The sequence below is a fragment of the Pteropus medius genome, unplaced genomic scaffold (assembly GCF_902729225.1).
Source record: "Pteropus medius unplaced genomic scaffold, Ma_sr-lr_union100, whole genome shotgun sequence".
Taxonomy (NCBI): domain Eukaryota; kingdom Metazoa; phylum Chordata; class Mammalia; order Chiroptera; family Pteropodidae; genus Pteropus; species Pteropus medius.
Genome location: NW_024340696.1, coordinates 26222088 through 26242348, shown reverse-complemented (window position 1 = coordinate 26242348; position 20261 = coordinate 26222088). Strand labels below are relative to the sequence as shown.

The following is a 20261-nucleotide window of genomic DNA, read 5'->3' as shown; positions in this document are numbered from 1 at the left end:
TTCCTCCCTCCCTTCCTTCCTTCCTTCCCTCCTTCCTTTTTTTGCATTCCAAGATCTTAAAAGAAAATAGTCTCCTGGAAAGAGCCTCTGTAAAAGAAAAGTACCAAGTTCTAATTGAACTAATTCTAGTGTGAAATTAACCAGCAGCATTGCTAGTTAATTCTACACTGATGCCTGATAGGGAGAGAAACTAGGAAAAAAGGGGATTCGGTCTTGGTTCATTTCCTCCTTAACTACAGTTGTTTTAAGGTCAAGGTCAAACACTGAGAACATTAGAAGGAGATGGCAAGAAAGGACTATTGTGTACATGGGGAGTGAGAATATGAGAAGGGCCAACCTAAAAATTAAACCAAAAAAAAATTACAATGAAGAATTATAGTCACACATACTTTCCCACATCATCTTTGAGGGCTAATCTGCAAAATGGAAAGGACATTTTTCAATCTTTCTAGTGATGAGGGAATTGTTGGTCTACTATAATGAAATTCCATTTTATAAACATTTACTAGAAATTTTAAGAAGTCTGATAATATTAAGTGTTCAGAGAGTTTGATCAACAGAATCTCTTGTAAATGACTGGTGGAAGTGTAAATTGGTAAAGCCACTTTGAAAAGCTATTTGACATTATTTATTAAAGTTGAATGTTCATATTCCCTGCAACACAGTAATTCCAGTGCTAGATATAAACTCTTGAAATGTGAATTTGGAGACATTTGTAAATCTTTGCATGGTAACATTGTTGTAATAGAAAAAATCTGGAAGCAATGCAAATGCCCATTGACAGGAGAATGAATAAAGTGTGGTATATTCACCCAATGGATATTATACAGCAGTCAAAAGAAATGAACTGCCAGTATACACATCGATATGGGTGAATCTCTGTAAAATAATGTTGAGTAAATAAAAAAGGTTACAGAAAATCACATCTAGCATGGGGCCTCCTTTTTAAGTTTAAAAAAATTAATAATATACCTTATAGGAATACATATATTATTATTAAACTACGTTTTTGAAAAATCATGGGAATGATAAATACAAGATTCAGGATAAAGATAACCTTGGGTTGAGGAAGTAAGGAGATTGAGATGAAGGAAAGCCATACTGACAGAAGTAAGCTATTGCCAATATTCTAGTTCTTGTGTTGGTAGTGGGTTCACGGTATATATTATACAAAGATTAATAGATAATTGTATTAGTTATTTATTGCAGCATAACAGATGATACCATAACTTAGCAACTTAAAACAATAAATAATTGTTATATCACATAGTTTCTAGGGTCAGGAATCTGGGTGCACCTTAGCTGGGTGGTTTTGGCTCAGGATCTCTCATGAGGTTACAATTAAGCTATGAGTCAGGGCTGCAACCTCTAAAGGAGCTAGAGGATCTGCTTTCAAGATGGCTCATTCACATGGCTATTGGCATGAGGCTTAGTTCCTTGCCACACGAGCCTCTCTATAGGACTACTCATGACATGGCTACTCTCAGTGCAAATAATGAGGGAGAGAGCTTGAGAGAGAGAGAGAGAGAGCTTGAGAGTTGGGGGGAAATTGAAGCTGCAATGTCTTTTATAAAACTGATATGGTAAGTAACACACCATCACTTCTGATGGATGCTATTGACCACACAGAACAACCCTGAGACAATGTGGAAGGGTACCACTCAGGATTTGACCACCAGAAAGTGAGGGTCATTGGGCACCGTCTTGGAGGTTGCCTAGTACCATAATAAAACAAAAAAGAGCAATGCATGGACCAATGATGAAATGTGTCAGAAGCAACTATGTGTACCAGAGGTTGGAAAATAAATAAGTACATTCAGTTCTGAAGACAAGGTACAGGAGGACTGAGATGAGTTTTCCCTTTAATTCTAGCCCACCACTTTCCAGCTTTATGACTTTGGGTGAGTCATTTGACTTCCTTCTATTTATAATAAAAGAAATGAGGATATTTACTTCTTAAAAAATTTTTATTATGAAAAAAAAAAATCCAATGAAAAGATGGGCAGAGGACCTGAACAAACACTACTCCCAAGAAGACATACAAGTGGCCAACAGACATATGAAAAGATGCTCAACCTTACTAGTTATTAGGGAAATGCAAATCAAAACTACAATGAGATACCACCTTACACCTGTAAGAATGGCTATCATCAACAGGACAAGTAATGACAAGTGTTAGAGAGGTTGTGGGCAAAAAGAAACCCTCATACACTGCTGGTGGGAATGCAAATTAATACAATCACTATACAAAACAATATGGAGGTTCCTCAAAAAGCTAAGAATTGAATTACCATATTATCCAGCAATCTCTCTCCTAGGTATTTACTCCAAAAACCTGAAAACATTTTTCCGCAAAGATATATGCACCCTGATGTTCATAGCAGCATCATTCACAGTGGCCAGGACATGGGAGCAACTAAAGTGTCCTATGATAAATGATTGGATAAAGATGTGGTATATATATATATACACAATGGAATATTACTTAGCTTTGAGAAGGGATAAAATACTGCCATTTGCAACGACATGGATGGATCTTGAGATAATATGCTAAGTGAAATAAGCCAGACAGAAAAAGTTGAAAACCATATGATTTCACTTATATGTGGGATATAAAACTGAAAGCAACAAACAAACATGACAAACAGAGATTCGTGGACAGTGGATTCATGGTTACCAGAGGGAAGCGGGGAGGGGAGATAGATAGGGGTAAAAGGGGTCAAATAATCGGTGACGGAAGGAAATCTAACTTTGAGTGGTGAACACACAATGCAATATATATACGATGTACTGTTGAATTGTACACTTGAAACTTATTTGATTTTATTAATCAATGTTACTCCAATAATTTTTAATAAAAAAAGAAACTAACATGAAGGATATAACCCTTAAAAAAAAAGAATAACAAAGAAATAAGGTACAAGCCAGTTTTAAAAATTGTTTTATCATGAAAATATTCAAACATACGAAAAATAATATGTATGACGAATATCATATACTCATCACCCAGATTCAACAACTTTCTAGATTTTAGAATACTTGCTTCATCTATTTTTTCCCTCTTGCAATGTCTTAAAGCAAATCCCTGACATTGTATTTTATTCCTATATACTTTAATATATATTGCTTAAAATATGGATATTTTCTTACATACTCATACATAAAATTAATAATAATTCCTTTGTAATATCTAATATATCAAAACTATAATTCAAATTTCTTTGTCTCAGAATTTGATTTTTACAGTTAGTTAGAATCAGTATTCAAACAAGATCTTCATGTTACACTTGGGGTGTTATGCCTCTCAGAAATTTTTGATCTTGAGGAGTCCTTCTTCAACTTTCCCATCTTCTCCCCTTTCTTATTGGAGAAACCCAGGCAGCTGGTCTGTAGAATATCTGACATGCTGGATTGCTCTGTTTGCTTCGTGAAGCTATTTCACTTGCTCTGCTGCCTCCTTCTAGAAAATTAGAAGTTAGTCCTATAGGCCTGATCAGATTTAGATTCAGTTATTTTGGCAAAAATATTTCATAAGTCGTGCTATGTACTTCATAATGTACACCAGGAGGCACATTTGTGTAGACTCCTCACTCCTAGTGATGCTGAGATTCGTTAGTGGTTGCAGATGATGTCAACCTCAGGCCTCCATTGCAAAGTTCCTCATCAGCCTCTCATCTATTGATCATTATTGCCTCAATCAACTATTTCATAAGGAATTACAGTATGGTGATTTCCTTATTCTGTCTTTTTTCTCTCTTTTATTAGATGCAATTATTTTATAAATAAGAACTTTCCTTTATCAGCCTGGGTTGTTTGGTTACCCCATTAGAAGAGATTTGTTCCCTGTTTCACCTTCTCTCAGCTGCCTCTTACTACAGCCATTGCTGAAGCAACCTGCTTCCTAACAGCATCTCTCCTCGTATGCATTACATACATCTTACATTTTGCCCCTGAGTTCCTCTTACTCCATGAGGGTGGGATATTTGCCTAGCACTCACGTGATGGCTTAGAAGTATCAGGGGGCTAAGACCCCAAGGGGGAAATTTGGACCAAAGGGAGATTGGAGCTGGCAAATAACTGCTCCTTTTTTGCATCAAGCTAACAATTATGAAGTATATTCTACATGTCAAGTCAAAGAGTCTAGCAGGCTCAAGGCCTCACTCCCACAGTGATGACTAACTCAAGTACAACCTCGTATCTGTTTCAGTCTCCGTAGTCATTCATTGCTGTTTCCTGAGATCGCTGTCCAAAATAAACTACCTAAAAGTAAGCCCTTGTCTCAGGTTCAGCTTTCAAGGGTGTAAGCCAGGCTAAAACACCACTACATATAATTCACACAGGAAAGGCAGGATGAATGCTCAATTCTTCATAATACTGAAAATATTCAGAGTATTGCCCTAATTATGTCTAATAATGAAATCAAGCATTTATATGTCATCAATGAATTTCGATCAATTATAGTTCTTACACTTTTTTGCTGCTCAGGTTGTCGCTTTTTCTGCCAATGGGTGCTTCTTTGTGCTGATTCCTTTGTCCTTTTGATGTGTCTCATAGACTTAAGACTTCAATAGCTTCCTTGATTTCTGGCACAACAGGGTGTTTCAGGCTCATCATGAACATTCCTTGCCTCAGACCTGATAGCTGCCATTCCTCCAAAGAGCCTTTTTCCTTTAAATAAGAAATGATGTACTGAAAGTACAATACGAATGCTAAAGATTGCTACAAGATTATTATTACTCATAGGCCTTTTTCAAGGGATAAAGCAAGTATATGTTTCTCTTTTCTTTCAATAAATATAAAAATTCTAATTGGGATATAAGAAACATTTTTTAAAAGGAAAAATCACAAGTTCATATTATTTCCAATTAACCTTTACATGGATTCTACTTACTCTGAAAATCATCATTCTAATACTTTTTACCTATAATATACAAGAATAGTTTGAAAGTAATAATATCTATATTTTTACTCGCAATAAGACTACTGAATGAAGTTTAAGGTTTCTTTGTCAATCCACTTATCCTGAGAGCATATTCCACTGTGAATCTACAGTGAAAACACTATTTTCTAAAGTCCTTTAATTGCTTACTTGGTGTGGTTATGCCACCAACTTAAAAATAAGTTAGGTCATTTGCTTTAGTTTTTTCAAATTTTAGGAGTTATATTTTTCTTTTGATTTTGAAATTATTTTGAACATGTACAATGTACACATGATTCTAAAGTCAAAATTACATAGTCAAAGTATATTCAGAATAGTCTGATTCCATGCCAATTCCCTCTACCTATTTCCTCCCATCCCAAATATATGCAAATATATTTTCGTAGTTTGCCTATCTTATTTTTAAAAAAGCATTCTATACTGCTCTGCACCTTGGTTTTGTTTTGTTTTTAACATGTATTCTATTCTGTAGATCATTCCACATCAGTGTAGAGAGATGGCCTTCATGCTTTTTAACAGTTGCACTGTATGTTTCATTGTATGGATCTACTCTTTTCAACTAATCCCCTATTTATGGTTATTTGGTTTATTTCCAGTCTTTTGCTATTATAAATAACACTGCAATGAATAATCTTGTGCATAAGTCATTTTGTATTTTGGGGACAATACTTAGAACTAAGATTTCTGGGTCAAGGGGTAAATGTATGTATGTGTTTTCGTTAGAGATTATTAAATTCCCTTTAATAGGTTCTGTGTATCATTTTACATTCTCACTGGCAATATGTTCTTCCTGTTCCCCACAGCCTGCCAACCCAGTAGGTGGTCAAACTTTTGGATTCTTGCTAATCTGATTACTTGCCTCCTTTTATCATTCCGCCCCAAGATATACCATGATGCTTTCATCTGCTTTTGGAAGAACTCTCTTAGCATAAACAATAGGTGATTGTGTTGAGGTTGATAGGGGGATGGCTGCAGTGTCCCTGTTTCCACTTGCTTAATCATGGAAATGCCAAAACCCCAAACATACACCATTCTTGTTAAGACCTTGTGTTTCCAAAGGCTGGTTCAGGTTTCCAGCAAAAGGAAAAAAAAAGACATCAAATTTGACCTCCCTTCTTTCTAAGGTCAGCAGAATGCAGAGAGGACAGTAAATGAAGTCCACTGATACTTTACCAGTTTCAGGATCCTGAGAAAGGTAAAGGAGGAACTCTGATCACCTGTTGTCAGCTTGCTGTCTCCAGAACAACCCGAATGTCATGCAGAAGATGTCCCTGTGTATGGCTGGATGTTTCCAGATTGTGAAGTGACCACTCTTTAACTTGCAGGGCTGCCTATACCCAGGACCTTTTCTTTTGCTGTTTTGTATGAGTAAATGTGATGAATAGAAATTATTTTTTTCTTTCAACTTATCCCATTTCTCTGTGCCCTCATGGGTGATTCTGTCCCCCAGGGGACATTTGACAATGTCCTGAGATAAACCTGGTTGCCATAACTTGGAGAGGGGTACTGCTGGCATCTAGCGAGTAGAGGCCAGGGATGCTGCTAAACATCCTACCATGCACAGGACAGCTTCCCCCCACCACTCCTCAACAAGGAATTATTTGGTCCAAAATGTCAATAATGCCAATGTTGAGAATTCCTGCTGTATTCTTTCTTTATGCGCACATTCACAGACATCCTCAAAATGACTACTGTCAGTGGCAAAGGAAGGGCAGAATCACAGATACTTCCTCTCTTTGCTCCTTCTAAAGTCACCAGCAATTCAGAAATCTCTTTAGCCAGAGTGATATATTTATCTGGAAGACAGAAGAACAAATACCATTTTAACCTTCTAAAAACTGATTATCATTAGGTATAATGCAAGCTTTTAACTGTAAGTATAAAGGAAAGTGCTGATTATTTAAAATAAATGGGACCAAAAGTCCCATGAATAATCAAAAACTTGGTTAATAGAGTATAACCAGAGAATAATACAATTGGCTTCTGTGGAGAAATTAAAGTACATGCTGTGAATTGGTATTAAGGAAATTGCATGAAAAGTTAGTCTTAAGGTACCATGATTTTGGAGAAACAGCCTCAGGTGCACAATACATCATATCCAGTCTTTATCTCTGTTTTTTTCATGACTTCTTTCACCTTGGATAACCCAGAAGCTTAGGCCTTGGAACTTTTTAGAATGGTAAGGTATCTCACTCTCCACATTTATTTTCATCTAGAACAGACCTGAATTTTATTGCCAGGAGTTTATCTCTTTCAAAGGAATTATTTTTGAACTTTAGCTTGCCTTATTTTGTGGGCATGGACCGTGTTTAATACTTATTTGCATAATTCACTTTATCTAAAGTGTACCCCTGAAAAGTTACGCCTAAATTGTATTTTTGGCAGTAAATTCAGATTTTTAAATCACAAGGGAAATTTACCATTTAAAAGGAGTCTGAGACTAAATCTTTTGTAGAGAAGGGCAACTCCTTTTTTTGCAAAGTGAATAATTACTCTTTGCCTTTTTTAAGTCTAATTTTTTTTTGTAGCTCAAGTCTAGTCCAGTAAATGCATAACGCTAATTTAAAAAATATCAGTCATGAATTAGAAAGGATTTAGATAGTTGAAGAGTTTCACAAGCAATTTTTAAGAATGTAAAACTGCATAATACATCCTTTATTATTAAATAAGGGTTTTAACTCTTGTTTTGGGTGATGAGAATACTAGACATACTTGGAAAAGTTATGGAAACGATAACCACACTGTCGGCAATAAGAAGAGAATGGCTGGTAGCCTGTTACTCAGAGAAACAGTGTAATGTGGTTAAGAGCATGGATTCAGAAACCAGATTGCTTGGATTTGCATCTCTGCCTAGTGTGGCCTTAGGCAATTTACACGACTTGGCTATGCCTCAATTTCATCATATGAAACATGGAGAATGCTATTACATACCAATGGGGTTGTTCTGAAGATTAAATGAACTAATACATGAGTTGTAAGTGGAAAGTACTAGGGTCATTTAAACAGTTTGGAATTCTGGCGAGCAGCTTCCTTCAAAAGAGGAAGCTTTTTAAAGAGGCGCCTCTCCACACTCTTGTGGGAAGTATGTGGGCTGTACACAGGAGGAAACAAGGCCAGTGTCCAGGACAAGGATCGAGGACATACCTTGGGAAAAAGAGCCCATTCTGCCCGGCCATGCCACCTTCTGTCTGGTCGCGAGGCGTGGGCACAAAATCTCAGCCCCACGCATGTACTTTGTCCCCCTACCACAAATGAATGGTGGCCCACAGCTCCCGAAGCCCCGCAGCCGGACAAGCAGCCGTCACGCCGGTCCACTACCACTGCCAGTGGCTAGTGGTGGATGGCTACTAGAAGAAGCTTTCCAGAGCTGGACGACCGGGAGGGCTGGTGGGGGGGGGCAAAAGACTTGGAGACACCGACTCTCGTTCATGACACAAATATTTATGCATGCCCAGTCTCCGCTGGGCGCTGAGAATGCTCTGTTGAATCAGACTCGGCCCCAACATCCCTACTAGTCTCGATCACCGCAGGCCTGGACCACCGGGTGGGAAGAGCTGAGGCTTTCAGCCAACCTCGCCTACCCAGAGCCCCGCCCCCTCGAGGGCTTTCACGGCTGTTCCGTAAAGTAGGGAAGTCTTTGCTCCAGAACAGCCCGCCTCCATTTTTACGGCAGGCCGCATTCCACATTTCAAATATGGCGTCCCCCACTTAGGCAGCGCCGTGGTTTCTATCCTAGCTGGCCGGGGGCAGTGCTGAGCTAGGGCAGTTGTCTATTTCTGCCGGGCTTCAGAAAACAGTTAAAGTTCGTTTCTGGTCACAGCTCCAGGAATCCATCCTCCTCTGAGGGTCAGGAGTCGCCTCTTCCTTCTAGTCCCTGCAAGTTCCTCCTCTGTCCCTGGTTTGTTTCCCGCGCTACCTCCGGACATCCTGAAGCCCCTGACACTCCCAGACTCAAAACTATGGGCCTTTGGCAGCTGCTGATGCGCTTGCCCCACTGTCTCGGGGCCTCGGGTCCCCCGCGTCGCCTGTGGTGGTCCCCGTCCCTCGGCAACATCTCCTCGGTGGGCTCCTGGCGTGGTCAGCCTTCTAAGTGCCCGGCCTATTGGAACCAAGTAGTGTCAGAGGCGGAGAAGATCGTGGGCTATCCCACGTCCTTCATGAGCCTCCGTTGCCTGCTGAGCGACGAGCTCAGCAACATCGCTATGCAGGTGCGGAAGCTGGTGGGGACTCAGCACCCTCTGCTTACCACAGCCAGGTGAGCTACTCCCTCTCCCCCTGACACACTCACCCACTCGAGTCCTTTTTCCTGGCCGACACATCCTTTCTGCTTCACTCAAACTGGCTCCCTGCTTCTCTCTTTCTACCCTTTCCTTTGCTCAGCCCTCCTAGACATTCGATGTTGTCTTTAGTCCACTCACCTTAATATTCTTCCTCTATTTGCTCAGCTGAGCGGATAAGTGATTTTCTTTTGAGAAACACACGTGCGCTTTTCGCGTTTTTTCTTAATTATTGAGGGTAAAAATGCCTCTGATTTGTGGAGAAATTGAGTAGGGATGAGGGTTTGAGTCACTTTGTAGAAACGGTCTTTTAAAAGTGGGATGGATTCACTTTTGGTTCTATTCAAGAGGTCACCTCTAGAAAGAAGCGGGGGCGGGATAGACTGAAGGTAGACAGTTCTTTTCAACCAATGTTCCAGGCTTGAAGTCGCAGTTTATCCAGTCTGTGGTCATTATTGTGTTAAGATTTTTATCACTTATGCTGAGACTGCTGTGAAACTTGACATTAGAATTTGAAGGACCACAACTTTTGCTTCCATTTAAAAAAAAAAAAAACCCACCTTTTTGTTTGTAAATATTTTCAAGCATACTGAAAGTTGCAAAAATAAAAATAGTACAATGAACAGAATTGTATACACATATTATTTACATGTATATGTAAAATACATAGACATATATATTTTTTTCTGAATTATCTGAGGGTAGATTGTGTACATCGTAATCCTTTACTCCTAAATACTTCATTGTGTATTTCTTAAGCATAGGAATATTAACATAATTATATTAATCAACTTAGGCACATTTAATATTGGTACATACTTTTCTTTAACCTATCATGATATTCCAAATTTGTTAATTGACCCAGTAATGTCCTTTATAGCATTCTTTCCTCTTTGTTTACAGGATCCAGCCTAGGATCGGGTTTTGCAGTTAGTTGTCATGTCCCTTCAGTCTCCCTCAATTGACAACATTTCCACAGTGCTTCTTTGCTTTTATGACTAGAGCAGTGGTTCTCAATTGGGGCAGTTTTGCTATCTAGCGAACATTCGGCAGTGTATGGAGATGTCACAACTGAGAAATGCTACTGGCATTTAGTGGGTAAATGCTGTTAAACACCCTACAATACCCTGGACAGCTCCCAGCAATGAAGAATTATGTGCCCCAAAATGTCACTAGTACAAGAAAGGGAAACCCTGGACAAAAATGATCTTTTTTCTTTTTTGTTTTTAATTAAACTTTTATTTTGAGATAATTGTAGATTCACATGCAGTCGGAAGAAATAATACAGAGTGATCCAGTGTACCCTTTAGCCAGTTTCTCTTGGTGGTAACATCTTGCACAACTATAGTACAACATCACAATCAGAATATTGACATTTATACAGTCAAGATCCAGAACATTTCCATCACTACAAGGATCCCTCAAATTGCCCTTTTATAGCTACCCTCACTTCTCTTGCCCACCCCTTGTTTTAATTTTTTGAGACACTTGTAATTTCTTTGTTACTACAGAAGGTACCAAATAGCAATACTATTGTGATTTTATTTCTTGGCATCCATCCCAATTATCAGGAATGTCATGAGTGGTTAAACTTGTCCTGTAGCTGGAATGTTAATTCTCCAGAGATTCTAGGTGAGACACACACAGCACACAAACATATCTATTTTAAAGCTTAAAAATGGAACTAGTGAGTTTACCACCCATCAAAGAACTATAACTTTACCAATCTTATTGAAGCTATCTGTACTCCTCAGTCCATCTCCCTGATGCCAGCTATACTGAATTTTGCATTTGTTTTTTCTTTTTAAAATTGTATGTGCGTTTCCCTAAATAATAACATGTTTAACTTTGCTCATGTTTTGAAATTTATTAATATGGTAGTTTATTTCACATAGTCTGCTATAATTTACTTTTTTAATTCATCATTGTTTCTAAGATTCATTCATTTTGTGTTTAACTGTACTTCATTAGTTTTTCACTGGTGTATACAATCCTATTGTGTGAATATGCCACAGTCTTTCAATCAGCCTTTGGGTTGTTTGCATTTTTGGTGTTATGAAAAATACAACTGTGCATATGCTTGTACATGTCTCTTGGTATACTTGTCTTAAGAGAATAGTTACAGGAGTATATGCACATTTGCAGCTTTAGTAGATAATAACAAATTGTTTTCCACAGTGGTTATACCAATTTACATTCTCATGAGCACTGTCTGAATTCAAGTTACTCCATGTTCTCGCAACACTAGAACCATGAGGTTTCTTAAGTTTTGCTAATCAAATAGTGGGTTTCTGTGTGTCTGATGGGAATGGTAGTGTTAGCTTGGGAGGATAGTAGTAGTATATTGCATTGTGTATATTGTAGTCTCTGTAATAAAGCATTGAAATGAAGAGAGCAGAGCTAGAAAGAACCATATTAATGTACATATTCTGAGAACTGCAGTTTATCTACTTAGTTGCCAGCCAATCAGATAGGGTCTTGGAGAAGATCCCTTCTTAGGCCACCAGAGAAACGCTAGATGAAAGCCTGTACGAAAGTCTGTACGACTAATGGCTTTGAAACTTTCCTGATTGTAGCCTGCCCTACCTACCTAGTCCCAAACTACAGTGGAAGAATTGGAGAGGAACAAAATAAGTTTCAGCACAGTTGTTGTAATAACATCCATGAGTTGCTTTATTTTGTAAGAAGAGCTAATCTGCAGGTAGTTTTATAACATTTATTTTGATAGTGTGTTGCAAATAACAAATAATTTAAACTGACAGGTAACTAATGAACAAAAAACTTGGGGAGGTATATATATCTGTATACACTATATATTGTGTATATATCTGTTTTAGCAAAGGAGCAGGCATGATCCATAAGATAGGCAGATTGTAGTTATGTATATTATAACTAAAAACATGGATTAAGCAGCTGTGTTATTTCACATGCTGTGCACCTTACTTTGTTGAAATCTTGTCAGCAAAAGATTGATAATTAAGAGGAAGATGCTCTCAGCGTATAAGCCAAAGGACACAAAGACGCCTTGTAGTTGATATAGCTAGGACCATAGGAAACTAGATTTGGTAAATTCTTTTACAGCTCCATTTTATATTTTGAGTTTCTATTATATACTTAAATCAATATTCTAACTCCTTAGGTCATTTTACTTTTTGGATGAATCTATGTGGTATGTTAGGGAGGAATCATGTCTAATAGCCCTAAAATTTAAATGAATGGTGACATTTTTGTCAAACAGCAGGAGAAAAAAGGGATATCATCATAACTCATTATTCACTTCCTTCTCTTTCTTTACCTAAGCCATCTCATCAAGAAAAGGGAAAAGAGCCTAGAAGTATACTCTTTAACAGTTTAGAAGTGAGATTAAATTTAAAATCTTGAGATTTGGTGAGATAATGATCTTATTACTAGGAACAATGTAGCAATTAGCTAATTTTTTACCCTTATTTTTCTAAATTTTCTAAAATCGCTCTGTTGTAAGCTCCAGTTAGACAAATAATCCTTAATTAATTAAATCAGAGTTTATTGAAGCTTATAGAAGACTATAAAGAAATATAAAACATGTACCATGTCCTTTGATGAATAGACATTTTATTGGATGCAAATATATTTATACATATCTAAAAGAAGTAAATAAATGACTTGTGACTAAGGAGTAGTAGAAATATATTAGCTCTTACGTTTAGAGATACTAAAATGGCCTGGAATAGTGGAGAACCTTTCATGAAGAAATTGGGATGTCATTAGTATGGATGAATAGAAATTACATGGGTAATATTTTAGGGTGGCCATAGTATATTACATATTTTTTCCTTTGTTATTTTTTTTTCTCCTTTCTTCCCCAGGCTGTCATACCTCTACTAGGTATACAAGGACCTTAAAAGCAAGGATAAACAGTGCAGTAAAGTCAAATGAGCAGAATGAACGGAACTAGAATAGCTAAAACAATGTTCATGAAGAAGAAGAAACTGGGAGGAATCCTTCTACCTAATATTAAGTCTTATATATAACTTCATTGACCAAGACAGTGTTGTATTAACAGAGGAATAGACAAGACAGATCGATGAAACAGAAAAGAGAACCAGAAATAGATCAACTCAATTGATTTTTGACAAAGGTGCAAAAGCAGTTCAGTGGAGAAAAGATAACCTTTTCAACAAATGGTGCTAGAACAATTGGACATTATATGCAAAAAAACAAACAAACAAAAAACCTTGACCTAAACCTCACACCATATTAAAAAAAAAAAAGTGAATGTAAAATGGATCATTGTGAAATCAGTGTACAATAGATATAAATGTGAAATGTAAAACAAAACTTTAGAAGAAAACAACATTTTGGGGAACTAGAGCTAGGTAAACAGTTTTTAGACATGATACCAAAAACCCAATTCATAAGAGAAAAAAAATAATAATTGGACTTCATCGAAAGTGAAAAACTTTGCAAAAGACTTCATTAATAGATTGAAAAGATTAGCCACAAACTGGGAGAAAATATTTGCAAATAATATCTGAAGGACTTGTGTCTTGAATATGTAAATAACTAAACTTGTCGGTAAGAAAACAATAAAATTAGAAAATGATCAAAAAGAGTCTATGAAGATGGTAAGTCTATAAAGATAAGCCAATGAAAAATGTTCAGCATTATTAGCCATTAAAAAATGTAAATAAAAACATAATGAGATACTGCTACATACCTATTAGAATGGCTAAAATAAAAAATATTGATAATATGAAGTCCTGGTGAAGATGCAGAGAAACTAGATTTCTCATACTTTGTTGGTGGGAGTGTAAATATTATACAGCCACTCTGGAAGATAGGTTGGCAATTTCTTATAAAATTAAACATACATTTGCCATACGACCCAACTGATTACGCCTGAGCATTTATTCTGGAGAAATAGAAACTTATGACAAAACCTATACATGAATGTTTATAGCAACCTTTTTTGTAGTAGCCCCAAACTGGAGCCAACCCAAATATCATTCAGTGGTGAATGGTTGAAGAAACGGTGGTATATCCATACAAAGAAATGCTACTCAACAATGAAAAGAAATGAACTATTTATTCACACAGCACCTTGGATGAATCTCAAAAGAATTATGCTAAATGAAAAAAACATTCCTCAAAAAAATTCAAAATAGAATTACCATATGATCGAACAGTTCCACTTCTGGATATATATCCAAAAGAATCAAAAGCGGGGTCTTGAAATGATATTCGTTCACCCATATTCATAGCAGCATTAGTCATAATAGCCAAAAGGTGGAAGCAATCCAGATGTCCGTCAGTAGATCAATGGATAAACAAAATGTGGTATATACATATAATGGAATGTTTTCAGCCATAAAAAGGAAAGTCTGGCATATGTTACAACATGGGTGAATCTCGAAGACATTATGCTAAGTGAAATAAGCCTGTCACAAAAAAACACATACTGTATGATTCCATTTATATGAGGTATTTAGAGTAGTAACATTCAGAGAAACAGAAAGTAAAATGGTGGTTGCCAGGAGCCAAAAGGAGGGGGAAATGGAGAGTTGTTGTTTAATAGGTATAGAGTTTCAGTTTTACAAGATGGAAAAGTTGTGGAGAGTGGTTGTACATTATGAATATACTTAAAACTGTACACGTAAAATTGGTTAAGATGGTAAATTTTATGTGTATTTTACCACAACTAAAAATTTAATATCAAAAGTTTATATACTGTATGACTCCATTTATATAGCGGTCTGAAAATGACAAAACTGTAGAGATGGAGAACAGATGATGGTTGCTGGAGTCAGGAACAGTGTGGAACAGAGAAGAGTGTAAATACAAAGAGGTATTATGGTGAAACAGTTTGGTAGTCTGTAATGGTGGTTTTATGAATCAATACATGGGATAAAGTTGCATAGAACTGTAAACACCTGCACACACAAAGAATCCAGTTTAAAAAATTCTGAAAATGGAATAAGGTCTTTAGTTTTGTTAACAATAATGTATCTATGTTAATTTTTTGGTTTTAATATTGTAGTATAGCTATATATTAGTGGAAGCTGGATGAAGGATACCTAAGACTCTTTATACTATTTTTGCAACTTTCTGTGAATCTGTAATTTCATTATTTTGAAAAGCTAAAAAAAATCACTTCTAATCAAGAGAGAAAATGAATGAATGAATGAATGAACAAACGAATGAACAGTAAGCCTTGGAGACAGGAGACCTGTATGTTCTAGTTTGATCTTTGTCAATAGGTAACAATGTGACCCTAGGCAAGTTATTCCATGTTTTTGAGCTTTAGTTTCCTAAGTAGCGAAGTAAGGAGTTTGACTACACAATTTCCAAAGGTGTTACCAATTCTAAACTAGTGTAGAAATTACTGTTGTAACAATATGTCAGGTAAGGAAGCCATCATCGCTTCTCAAGCAGAGAGTGAGCAGATTGAATGCAATATGGTGATACAAGTGTACAGTCCTTTTCCTACTATTTAAAAATCCTAAAAGCTCAGAAAACAATATTTTTTCAGACTCTTAAGCCTGATCTGAACTGATGAGATTATTTATATAGTCTTTCTTTATCCCACTTAATATGAATATTCTTGCATTTTGCTCTAGAAATATTAATGCATTCGATTATAGGCTGCTGCCTCATATCTTGCTGGAGTGCTGGGCAAAAGGCACCTTCTTAAAATCAGAAAATTTTTTGATTTGGGGAAGACATTTGGTTTCAAAGACTTTGGATAAGGCATCGTGGGCCTGTCCAAACTGGACAGTGGTATGTAGGATGGAGTAGAAGACCAAGTATGTGATGTAAATTGGTAGTGTGGGAGAAGCTGAAGGTAGTGACAATGCATCAATCCCCACTTCTTCCCAGTACAACTTAAACTAATGGTTCAGTAGTATCTTGCTAAGTAAATGTAATTATTTACTTGTATAAAAATTATATATTTCTAATCACTTAAATTTGTATAAATTGGTATTTTAAAGTACTTTTAGCTTTTATAAATTTATATACTGTCTACAGTCAAGAACGTTTTTAATAATCATATAGAGAACACTTAATTGTTTTAAAGGTGATGACTAATACTTTTTTCATATAGAAGTGATTAAATTTTTGTTGTTTAAACATAGCTGATTTTATTGAGCATTGTGGCTTTATTTATTTTAATTGATTACTCTTGACAGAGTTGGCTTTTAGGATTAAATTTTTGTTTAAATATTCTCTTTTTACTTTTGCCTTTAAAACACCGGTCTCTATTTTAGATTTAGATAGGTGGGATTAATTTAGTATGCATTTACTGGAGATAAATTATGACATTTGATGTCTCTCTTAGAGGGTATTGATTCTTTGGTAGAGACTTGTTGTTCCTGACTGAGTTCACTACAGTTACTCGGCTACCTAAAGAAACCTTATTAGTCTTTTCTGCATGGTAAAATTCTTTAGAGCTCTTTGAATTTATTATTAGAAATTTAATTTTAGTCTCTTGCATGTTTATGAAAGACCTTTTCTAGATTCAGTTCTGTAATTACTGATGGAAAACCTATGTTACTTATGAAGGACTTTTTCTTGGATGACTGGAATAAAATTATAAATTTTAATTCATTCCACAAATATTTGAGGTGCTCCAGGCATGGGATATACAAACAAGAATAAGACATAGTTGTTGCCCTTCAGGAATTCATGAGAGACAGTATAGTAAGCATGAGCTCTGGAATCAGACTGTTTAGATTTACATTCTGGCTGTACCACTACTAAGCTCTGTGATCAGGCAGCATACTTAACCTCTCTGTGCCTTAGTTTCTTCCTTTTTAAAATGAGGATAATAATAGTACCTATATCTTAGGGTTTTATGAAGGTTAAATGGGAAAATATAAGTAAAGTGCTTAGATTAGTACCTGGCACATAGAAAGTATCCAAATGTTAGCAATTATTATTACTAGAAATTCATTTTAGTGGGGAGAAGTGCAAATAGACTACCTTGAGGTAAATGCTATCATATGTATGAACAATATGCTCTAGGGACAGGGGTATAACAAAATGTCTTTAGAAAAAATCGAAGACTTTCAAAAGTGAGATGATGTAAGAGTTGGGCCATATTGGATGAGAAGAAAATGACCAAGGTAGAGAAAGAAATTAAGACACAAGGAATTCTTAAAGTATAGAGAAGTTGTTTTTTGGTGTAGGCTGAACAAGGGATGGAATGAGGCAAAAGGAATAGGTTGGAAATGTCTACTTCAGCCAAGATAGAGTAACTAATGCTTGAGTTGCCCTTCCACTGTAAACAAATAGAATACTGGATATAACATATGAAACAACTATATGCTGCTTGGAGTACAGACGGCACAGGATTGTGATCCCTATAGGTGGGGAAACAAATGAGCTGAGAACTATGATCACTCTGATGGTCTGCTGAGAGGTACTTTCTAAATAATAGCTCAGAGAATGGGGACCTAGGCAGATCAGATTTTGCGGAGGCTGAGGCAGCTGGAAATTGTGGAGCAGAATACAGAAGAGGAGGGAGTATTCAGAGAAAGGCTCCAAAAATGTAAGGTGCCCATTTGAGTCTGTTACTGAAAACTAAATAACATATGCATAGGAGGAAAGTCTGTAAGGCTGGGGAACTATAAGCTGTACAATTCTCAGAGTTCTTCCAGAATTGGGAGACATTCAAGCTCTGACTGAACAGAGTAAAAAGAACAGCTGGGCACTCTAGAGACCCCAGAAAAGTTATGCCTTAGTAATGGAGATTAACCAGATTTAGAATACAGTGTATTCTAGAACCTCCCTAACAAACTAAACAGCAAGTCTCAAAAAGATTAAGCTGACCCAAAAGTAATTAAACTGCCAACCATAGCATACCAAAACTCTTTAAAGGAAGACTATAAAATCCAGACACTCCACAACAAAATATCACAATATCTAACATCCAATAAAAAATTACAACACAACTTATGAAGCAGGAAAATATGACCCATATCCAGGAGAAAAATCAGTCAGTAGAAACAGATCAATAAGAGACAGAGATGACGGAATTTGCAGACAAGAGTTTATTATAATTATGCTCAAATATTCAAAGGAAAACATGAGTAATGTAAAAAGTGATGGAAAAAATATATATCAAATGTAACTTCCATAACTAAAACTTTATAATAGAAAAAGGAAAATTATCTGGACTGGCTCAACAACAGATAAGACAAAAGAAAAGATAAGTGAACCGAAGACATAACAATAGCCTGGCAGAAGAGATCCGTGAAAAATTATTATTATTATTTTTTTAGGCGAGGCAACTCGTGGTTGACCTCAGATTGCAAGGACCTTGTCAGCTTACAATCCCTTATTTTTTATTTTATTTTATTTTTACTTTATTTTTTATTTTCTTACACCTACATCACCTGGTCTTCTTAGGTGGTCTTCCATCCAAGTACTAACCAGGCTGAACCCTGCTTAGCTTCCAAGATCAGATGGGATTGGGCTTGTTCAGGGTGGCATGGCTGTAGACCATGAAAAATTATAGCTGATATTATTGTTAATGGTGAAAGACTGAGTGCTTTCCCTCTAGGATAGGAATCAAGAGAAGGATGTTCTTCCTTACCCCTTCTGTTCAAAAATTTACCAGAAGTTCTAGCCAGTCAAGAAAAATTAAAGGCATACTGGATTAGAAAAGAAAAGCAAGTTTTTATTATCAAATATCATGTGCTAGAAAATCCTTAGGAATTTATTAAAAAGCTACTAGAACAAGTTAGTGAATAGAGCAAGGTTGAGGGATGTCAAAGTAGTCATATTAATTGTATGTCTATATATTATCAATGAAGAGTTGGAAAATGGATTTATAGACAATACCATTTCCGACAGTATCAAAAACATGAAATGCCAAGGGATAAATTTAACAAAGCGTATTCAAAATCTGGATATTACGAATTATAAAACTTTGAAGAAATAAAAAAATGACTTAAATATACCATGTTCAAGGATTGGAAAATTTAATATATTAAAATGTCAGTTCTTCTTTAACTCATCTACAGATTTAGTATAATTTTTTGTCAACATTGACAAGCTGATTCTAAAATTCATCTGTGATTGCAAAGATCTGGAATAGCCAAAACAATTTTGAAAAATAACATTGTTGTAGGACTTAACACTACATGATTTCAAGACTTCCTACAAAGCTACAATAAGCAAGACTGTGTGAGATCAGTGTAAAGATAAACATATACATTAATATAACCAAACAGATAGTTTAGAAATGGACCCACTTGTATATGGTCAATCAATTTGTGACATAGATAGCAAGGTAATACAATGGGCAAAGGATAGTATTTTCAACAAATGGTACTAGGCAAGGGGATGGGGGAAACCTTAATTCTTACCTCATACCATAAAGAACAATTACCTTGAAATGGATCTTGTATTTATATATGAAAACTAAAATACAAAAGTTCTAAAACAAAACAGTAAAAAATTTTGTGACTTTGTAGTAAGCAAAGATTTCTTAGGGTAATCATGAACCATAAACAAAAAAATTGATAGAGTTTAAAATCAGAATTTAAAACTCTACTTACTCTTTTAAAGATGCTGTTAAGAAAATAAGGCAAGTCACAGGCTGGCAGAAAATATACATGTTGATTGTCAAAGGACTTATATCCAGAACATATAAAGAAGTCTTACAACTCAAGACAACCAATTAAAAACATTGGAACGGATTTAGATATTGTACAAAAGAAGTTATTTGAATGGCTAGTAAGCACATGAAAACATGCTCAACACCATTAGTCATCTGGAAATGAAAGTAAAACCACAGTGAGATACTACTACATACAAAGAAGAATGGCTAAATTTAGAAAGTCAGACTGTAACAAATGTTGATAGGATGTGGAACAGCTGGAACTATCATACATTGCTCGTGGGAATGTAAAATAGTATAACCAGTTTGGAGAATTGTTTGGCCATGTTTTAGAAAGTTAAGCATATCCCTATACCATATGACCCAGCAGTCCCACTCCTGGGTGTTGAAATGATAGAGAATAAAAGCCTATGTTCATTCAGAGATTTTAACATGATTGTTC

The 20261-nt window shown here is 36.1% G+C and overlaps 1 protein-coding gene, 1 long non-coding RNA gene and 1 pseudogene across 3 annotated transcripts in view; 1 reads left to right on the top strand and 2 right to left on the bottom strand.

Annotated features, from left to right (window-relative positions):
* Nucleotides 1-2914: 2914 nt before the first annotated feature.
* LOC120607990 (uncharacterized) lies at nucleotides 2915-8273 on the bottom strand. The gene is made up of 4 exons (XR_005654283.1): nucleotides 8084-8273; nucleotides 6113-6735; nucleotides 4469-4668; nucleotides 2915-3460 (listed from the first exon to the last, which is right to left on the bottom strand). It is a non-coding gene; the product is annotated as an uncharacterized LOC120607990 (long non-coding RNA).
* A 335-nt stretch (nucleotides 8274-8608) lies between these two features.
* The window catches only part of PDSS2 (decaprenyl diphosphate synthase subunit 2), a 204461-nt gene continuing 192808 nt past the window's right edge, over nucleotides 8609-20261 (top strand). For both annotated transcript variants that reach the window (XM_039869794.1, XM_039869793.1), the window contains exon 1: nucleotides 8609-9194. In XM_039869794.1, the coding sequence (XP_039725728.1) occupies nucleotides 8899-9194 (296 nt within the window). In that variant the 5' untranslated portion in view covers nucleotides 8609-8898. The remainder of the gene's footprint in view (nucleotides 9195-20261) is intronic.
* On the bottom strand, nucleotides 18579-18697 carry LOC120609754 (uncharacterized; annotated as a pseudogene).